At 39.9% G+C, this 8,549-nt stretch overlaps 1 protein-coding gene across 3 annotated transcripts; it reads right to left on the minus strand.

Annotated features, from left to right (window-relative positions):
* Positions 1-209: 209 nt before the first annotated feature.
* On the minus strand, positions 210-8,019 carry LOC137244533 (uncharacterized). Of its 3 annotated transcripts, none has more exons than XM_067773625.1 (4): positions 7,881-8,019; positions 2,903-7,623; positions 1,883-2,640; positions 210-1,114 (listed from the first exon to the last, which is right to left on the minus strand). In XM_067773625.1, the coding sequence occupies exon 2, from the start codon at positions 7,485-7,487 to the stop codon at positions 6,300-6,302; it is 1,188 nt and encodes a 395-aa protein (XP_067629726.1). In that variant the 5' UTR covers positions 7,488-7,623; positions 7,881-8,019; the 3' UTR covers positions 210-1,114; positions 1,883-2,640; positions 2,903-6,299. The 3 variants fall into 3 exon arrangements, with proteins under 3 accessions (XP_067629726.1, XP_067629725.1, XP_067629727.1); XM_067773624.1 differs by having other exon boundaries at positions 7,937-8,013; XM_067773626.1 differs by having other exon boundaries at positions 7,833-8,005.
* Positions 8,020-8,549: the final 530 nt, after the last annotated feature.

Genomic DNA, 8,549 nt, shown 5'->3' on the forward strand with positions numbered 1-8,549 from the left:
ATATGTTTTAAAATCTATGTATGATTGTACAAAGTATATTTAATTCAAAATGTATGTACATATATGTATAAGTGAATTCATTTCATGCCATATGTAGAAATTTGTATAATTCATTTTATAATTGAAAAGTATATATATATATATATATATATATATAACTATAGGTAGGTTCATTATATATAAATTATTATAATTTCAGTTTATAACTGGAAAGTGTAATATACATGTACGTATAAGTAAATTCATTGGTATAGGGTATTATAATTCAGTTTATACAAAATCCAAATTTGTGGAGGCCCCGAAAGCCTGTAATTTTTGGGTTTTTCACATCCCCCCTTACTTCCGGCTCGTGATTGTTCCCTCGCCCCCTCTGTTGATCCGTTGTCATCGCGTGAAAGCTGTAAATTTTGTCCAAAACCATCTAATCGTAACCCGAACAGTGTTGGTCAGCCCTATTCTGCATTTCGACTTGGATTGGAATTTTTTCGATTTGGAAATTTTGGTATTCTGTGTTCCAATCTCTTTCGATCCAACTTCGAATCGTTCGATTTTTTGTATTCTGCATTTCGATCGTAGTTCCGTTTTTCTAAGTTGCAAATTAGTTGGCGGAAAAATATTTTCTTTTTATTTTTTTATTAATTTATAACAAAATTTTAATAAAAATGTAATTAAAACTTGTTAAGAAACGTAGAAGGCTTGATGATGATTGTTTTTTTATATGTTTCCAGGTCAAAAACAACATGTAGATGTCGAAGTCCTTGGACGTATTTGCCCCGCAAAAGTATCTAACACATACCTGAAAGCTTCCTTGTTAAGTCGAAAGTTTTTTTTGAACCTAAATAAGAAAATAAGTCATTAAACTTTACCACTTTTAAGTTCAATTTCTTGCAATTCGCCACTCATCTCAAATGGATTACACAAATCTCGCAATATTTGCCTTTCCATTCTCGCCTGGCAATTTTCGTATGCGTTGCTTTCCAACTCCATAAATAATGCCGCGGCTATTGATTCCATTATAATAGACAACTATAATTTGTGTCTGTTCGTTGGGTCCAGTTATATGCCAAAGCAAGCTGCCGGCGTAGAGGAAGGTGAAGCGAAAACGTAAACAATCCTTGCGGAAAGAATAAATAAACCTTTATAAAGTATTTTAGGCCAGTGCAATGAAATTAGCATCCCTAAAATTCGGAAAATATCAACTATATTCGTGCAGGAATCCGTTTTAACAAAACTTGGTGGCCACGGCAGGGAATTGGCCAAAAGAACGACAAAAACACACTTACAATCAGGGATGCACCTTAACGTTAAGCTAATCGTTTATCAAAAAATTTCCACCGTTTCCGTTGAAACACTTCGAAATATTATCGATAAAGAAATTATCAAAATAAATTGTATCTCGTTTTTAACTGAAACGAAAAGCTTTCGTTAACGTTAAAAACGCTAACAAAAACGTGATACTTTATGTTTGAATTGTGCTGGCAATGCTATAGCAATGGTGAAGCCGTAAGGTGGCAACAACGAGCGCACATACACACACAAACTCTATGTAATTTGTTTGTGTAATTCGTTGGTGGTAATGTCAAAAATACTTTGAGAAATGTTCGTACTGTCAAAATTCATGAGAAAAGTTGCAATCAGCTTGGCTAATGCTTTCACCTTTAATGACTCCGCCATCAATCAGCTTTGCCAGCATAGTTTGAAATTAATAATCAACATAAACGATTTGATTTCGTTTTGATATGGCAGAAAACGAAACGAAATCATTTCGTTAATTTGACGATCTTAACGTTAATAAACGAAACGAAATGACTTCGTTTCGTTTATTAACGTTGATTATCGTAACGAAATGATATCGTTTCGTTGGTTAAGCATGCCTGCTTACAATTATGAAAGCACTTCACTCAAAAAAATATAACACTGCGGCAATATATTATATTGCTTTTTTTGTACAAAATGGCGTGGATAATAAAATAAAAACGTTTTTCAGTGTTTTTTACAAATTTTCTTTAATTTATTTTGTTCCAATGTTCACACATTCCGTACTAACAGCTGATTTCGAAAAACCCTTTTGCTCTTCCTCTCCTCTTTATGATTCCGTCGTAATGCAGAATACCAAACTTCGATTAAAGCGGAGCGTAGAACGGGAACGTAATCGAAATGCAGAATAGGGGTGGGTATTTTTTTCCAAAGGTTTTCAATTTCGTAAAATTTCGTATGTTTATGTACGTGTGAATTTGTTAATTTCCTACTTGTTGTTGCTGCCATCAAATTATTATTCCTTCTTAAGTTACGTTTGTAATACTGTAGCTTTAATACCTCGCAATTCTTATGTTAGTTGCTGTCGGTATCCTCGTGTCTTTGCCCTTTCTTCTTTCTGCTTGTGTTTGTTGTTGTTGTACCATCGTATCTTTTCATTTCGTGCTTGCTTGCGTTGTTTGTTGTTGTACCATGTAGCTATGATATTTTCTATTACTTATGTTAGTTACTATTGGTATGCGCGTGCATTTGCCCTTTATTGTATTGCTTGTGTTTGTTGTTGTTGTACCACTGCATTTATATTTCGTGTTTGCACGGGTTGTTTGTTGTTGTACCATTGCATTTCTTTGTTATTGTTAGTCGGCTGTGATTTGTTTGGGGATGCTGTTTACGGTAGACGGAGTAGATAAGCGTTGTTTTGGCGTGCACCAAATTAGGGTTGCCGAAAAATTTTGTTACCGGTAATATAAATGTGATGGTTACTATTATTGTGATTATTACTATGATCATAAATAGTGCTATTATGATTATTAGAGCATTATTATTAAAACTAATAATAATATTATAGAAAATAAAATTAATGTAATTGTAATAATTATTAGGGCAATGATTGAAATTTATGAAACTTGTTCATATTGTGATTTACCGTCGTGATACGCCTTCCTTTGTAGTTTTCGGTGATTTTACTCTTCGGTTGTGTTTGCAAAGATGTAGATGGGCATCTGTGGTTTCTTCGTACCATTTGAAATATCTCCTTCATTTTCGCAACTTTTTCATTTGCCGTTGTTGTGGCCTCGCCTGTGCCAAATGTTCGTTCGTCGTATAGGGCGTTAGGGATCCGTGGATCTCGTCCTTGTACCAATAATGCCGGGCTGTACCCTGTTGCCTCGCAAACACTCGAATTTAGTGCCAACATTATCTCTGGTAATAACTCGTCCCAGTTGCGTTGTTCTTTTCCCGTGAATTATGCCAACATCCGTTTGATGTTTCGGTTTGCCCTCTCCGTTGGGTTCTCTTGTGGTGTATAGGGTGCTGTTAATTGGTGCTTTACTCCATTTTCCTGAAGCAGTCTCTTGAATTGTCTGCTCGTGAACTGGGCGCCGTTGTCTGTAATAATGATCTTGGGAACTCCAAATCGTGATAATATACGCTCTCTAAATGCTTTGATGAGGCTATCCGCTGTTGCCTTACGTAATACTGTTTTAACACAGAAACATAATGATCTCATTTCACCTGCTAATGAAATCGTAAATTTTTTGCTTTCACACAGAAGTAACTGCTCGATTAGTATGAAGGATGAAACAGACAATCATGGCGGAACGATACAAGGTGGAAGCATGGTGACATACCTACAAACAAAAAAAAATCCATGTACTTGTAAATTCGATGGACAAATGTCAAAATCGTACTGCGCCGGTAGTTGATGTATCAAATCAAATAAAAAAGGTTATAATCAGCAGTTCGATGCGGCCACCTTGTACCGTTCCGCCATGCAGACAATGACATTTGCTTTGACAAATGACATTTTTAAGCACTGACCACACCAAAAACTAAGAAGCGGAAACGGAAGCGGAACGCTACCAACAGAGTTGCATTGTGCTTTTGACTTCATTAGGCATTCGATTATCTACTAAAGAAATAATAATAGATTCGAATTTTGTAGGGAAGATTGAGCTCAGTAAGTGTCTTGATGTAGGATATTGCCTTTATTATTCAATAAGCCGTCTGTGTGAAAATAGTATAATGGTACGATCTATACCCACTTGGTGAAGCGATCTAGAAATACTAAAACCATGGTATTGCCGTGCTTTGAACGTGGTAATGGTCCAACGAAATCTGCGCTCACCGTTGCCCACGGTTCTTCTGGAATTTGGGTTAACATTTTCCCCGCTGCTTGCTGTTGATTAGGCTTGTAAATTTGACAGGTTGGGCATTGTTGTACATACCGTTTTATGTCGCGAAACATTCCTGGCCAGTAGTACCTTGTGGCTGCTCGAGCTATTGTCTTCGGGATACCCATGTGTCCGGCGCTTGGACTGTCGTGCACTTCCTGTAATACTTTACCGCGTTGTGGTTTCGCTACACATAGTTTCCACGGGATCGCGTCTTGATCGTCGATCTGAACTTCTATGTGCCGATATAACTCACCGTTTTCAATAATGTAGTCTCGGAACGTCTCCGGATTTTGTTTAACTTCCTCCTTCCTTTTTTCAAGCCATTTACACGATATTTCGTTTTCGTGTTCCAGTCTGTTGAGTTGTGCGTCTTGCGGCTGTCGTGACAGTGCATCCGCTCGTTCAGCTTACCTTTCCTGTACTGTACATCGAACGAGTATTGTTGCAACTCCAACGCCCATCTCGCAATACGTTCCGAAGGACTTTCGATGGCACTCAACCATTTCAATGATAAGTGGTCCGTGATTACCGTGAATTCGTAGCCTTCCAGATATGGTCGCATTTTGCGTATAGCCCATACAATGGCTAAGCACTCTTTCTCCGTGGGTGAATAATTAATTTCTGCTTTGTTGAGGCGGCGGCTAGCGTACGCGATTACCCGCTCTCCGTCGTCTAGCTCCTGTGTGAGGACTGCTCCTAGTCCAAAATCGCTCGCGTCTGTTTGTAATGTGAATCTTCGTGTAAAGTCTGAGCACGCCAGTACTGGTGCTTCGGTGAGTGAATACTTCAGTGTCTGAAATGCTGTTTCTTGTGTTTCGGTCCATTTCCATCTGTTACCCTTCTTTAACATGGTTGTCAGCGGATGCGCTATTTTTGAAAACACTGGTACGAATCGCCGGTACCAAGATGCTAAGCCAAAAAATCGTCTTAATTCTCTTACGTTTGTTGGTGCTTGCAATTTCTTAATCGCTGCTACTTTATCCGGGTCCGTGTGTATACCCTTTTCGCTTACGACATGTCCCAGATATTTCAGTTGCTTTTTGAAAAATTCGCACTTTTCGGCGTTGATTCTTAAATTTGATTTTCGTTGGCGTTTAAACACTTCCGTTAGATGTTTAATATGCGAATGCGTTCGGTTCTAATTCGGGGCCGATTACTTGATCTAATGCCCGTTGAAATGTTGCGGGTGCTGAATGAAGCCCAAATGGCATCACCCGCCATTGAAACAGCCCGCATCCAGGTACACTAAACGGCGCATATTGCTTACTTCCTTCCTCCATAGGGATCTGCCAGTAGCCGTTTTTCAGATCCAGGCTACTTATGTACTTCGCGTTTCTTAGCCGGTCTAGTATGTGTTGGATCCGCGGTAGTGGATATGCATCGGGGACTGAGCGTGCGTTGAGCTGGCGATAGTCTATACATAACCTCCGCTTACCATTCTTCTTCTTTACGAGTACGATCGGTGCACTATGCGATCTTCGCGATGGCTCGATGCACCCCTTCTCCAATAGCTCGTTTATCTCCATATCAATGGTTTGCTGCATCTTCGGATTCCGTGGAAAGTATCTTTGTTTTATCGGCCGATCATCACGCATGATTATTTTATGCGCCGTGATATTTGAGGTACCAGTCATATTTTCGAAACTAAGAATCTGTTCGGCTAGGAAATCCTTAACTCTTTTAGTGTTTTCAGACGGGCTTTGTTGGTCCGTAGTTAGTCTTTCCGTATCGTTTACATCGGGTCCGCCTGCCTCAGTTATTGTCCTGCACATAACCGTGTCTTTGCTTGCCTCTTCTGCTTGTAGCGTTACCGTGTGACCGCCGAAACTTAATGATGTGTTTGCCCTGGCAAGTATGTCCATGCCGATGACAACTTCTCTATTAGCCCTGGAAGAACGAGTATTTCGCTGTTGTACGTCTGTTTCTCAATCTCTATATCTGCCACTATTGCTTCATTTATCGTGCTGACTCTACCATCGCCCAATACCACTCGGCTTCGTACCTGTTTCAAAATCGCCTTACCTAATCTCCTCGAACATTTCTCACTCCTAAAACTCCTTGTCGCTCCTGTATCTACTGTTGCTGTTACTTTGCAGCCATTTATCCATACGTCGGCCAAAATACGCCTTCCTGTTTGCCTCAAAACAGTTAGACCTCCCGAATTTGTACTGCTGGAGACCCCACCCCTCGGGTCTGATCGAGTCTGCGGTCGTTTCCCGATGATGCGCGGCAACAATTTTTTGTGAGAATGTCGAACCGACCACATTCCCAACAAAAGTCTCGACGTTCATTGCGGCACGCATAAGCACGATGCCCGTTTTCACCACATCGCCTGCACGCGGCCCTGGGATTCTTATACGTTTGTTTTGTTGGTGGGTTACTTCGCTGTGTATTGCCATTGCCAATCCTGCTACTAGGCTCTACATCTGGTAATTCTTGTATGAAAAAATGCCGGTCGTCTGGACGCCTTGCTGGAAGTGCTCTTGCCACTACTCTCTGCGCATCTCTGCCATTCGTGATATTTTCGAAGTCCTCTGCCAGAGTCACCAAGCCTTCGAGCGTCTGAAATTCAGTTCGTTTTATATATAATTGATACTCACTGCGGCAGTTTCGGTATATTTTTTGCAGTCTTTGTTCCTCGGTAAGGTTCGCGTGTCTCATGAGGTTCTGTAGTTCCAAAACGTAATCGTTGAACGACTCTCGTGTTCGTTGTGTTCGCTGACGTATCTCGTCTTCCAGCCTTTCGAAGTATGATGCGCTCAAGAAGAAGCGTAAAAAGTCGTGTTTAAAACTGTTCCATTCGCTCCAGTGACGATTATAGTTCCGCAGCCATACCAGGGCTCGGTGCTTGAATAATTCTGGTAGCGCTCGCGGGAGTGAATTAAGGTCCACTTCATATCCCTCTGCCAGCTCTTCTACTCTCTCGACGAAACTCAGTGGGTCACCTTTGCCATCGTACTTAATTCCCCATTTTCGTGCTCGATCCATTACGCAGACGGTAGACGTAGTTTGGGTAAGTTGTCCTGCAAATTGATATGACATATTAGGTATCGTAGGTATGCTTACGCTTTCAATGTTGTTGACCGGGGTCGCTGGTCGACTTCCGGAAGCGGTTCCACTGTTGCCTTGACCTTCTTGATTGGTGGTTAATGTTGTTTTGGAATGCTTTGTTTCCAACTCTGCGAAACGTGTTTCGTAGCTCGGATTTTGGTTAACAAACTGGGCGAACTCCTTCATCAACTCGTCTACGGTTCCGCTGTTGTTGAATCCAAACTCGGCCGCGTATGTCAAAAGATCTTCCTTCTTCTGGTAATAAATCCAATTTACCTTGACCATGTTGTTTTGTTATGTGTTCTGGTGAAGTAAAATATATGTCCCCTTATATGTATAAGGGTCCCTTCTCGGGCGCAAATTGTAATGAACCCCGTTAGTCGGGTTTATAGCTGGGGTATAACTCAGCGAATGGGTTCGCCTATACAATAAAAGTCGTTAGTTAAACGTTATAAAAATGATGATTTATTTCAATCAATAATAAAATCTATATACATATATAGTTAATCACCGAGTGTTTTACACGCCTCGCTACTATGCCTAGTGAATATACGTAATAGGTGAGCGTTTCACACAACTCACCGGATCCCTAGTAGAATACGTAATTGGTGAGCGTTTCACACAACTCACCGAATCCCTAGTAAAATACGTAATCGGTGAGCGTTTTACACAACTCACCGGATCCCTAGTAAAATACGTAGTCGTCGAGCGTTTTACACGACTCGGCGGTATACCTAGCATAAACAGCTGAACTTTGACACCACCAGCTGCTCCGTAGTGGATGTTTAACACAGCCAACTATATAGCTCACTCTACGACTTCTAAGCCAAGAGTGCCTTGCTTATGAATTTGCCGCTCCTTTTATACCATTTTTGAGTCGGCTTCCGTTGATTTACAATAAAAGTTCTTAAAACTAAGCTAAGATTACTAAATGTATATTTGTACGCATGTGTGTTCGCTATCGTTTCATAATTTCATTTCTCCTTGTTCGCTTATACGTAAGTATGTATATTTGTGTAATTTGTATAATTCATTTTATAATTGAAAAGTATATATATATATATAACTATAGGTAAGTTCATTATATATAAATTATTATAATTTCAGTTTATAACTGGAAAGTGTATATACATGTATGTATAGGTAAATTCACTGGTATAGGGTATTATAATTCAGTTTATGTAAAATCCAAATTTGTGGAAGCCCCGAAAGCCTGTAATTTTTGGGGGTTTCACACCAGTTCGACAAAGAGGCATATGCTATAGTGTACGGCGTAAAGAAATTTTACCAGTATGTCTATGCCAGACACTTCATTATACAATGTGACAACAAACCAGTTACACAGAT

The sequence above is a fragment of the Eurosta solidaginis genome, chromosome 3 (genome assembly GCF_040869045.1).
Source record: "Eurosta solidaginis isolate ZX-2024a chromosome 3, ASM4086904v1, whole genome shotgun sequence".
Classification (NCBI taxonomy): Eukaryota; Metazoa; Arthropoda; class Insecta; order Diptera; family Tephritidae; genus Eurosta; species Eurosta solidaginis.

Excerpts from the sequence above, each read along its gene's own strand:
- LOC137244533 (XM_067773625.1), bottom strand. The coding sequence starts at position 7,487 with ATGGTCAAGGTAAATTGGATTTATTACCAGAAGAAGGAAGATCTTTTG.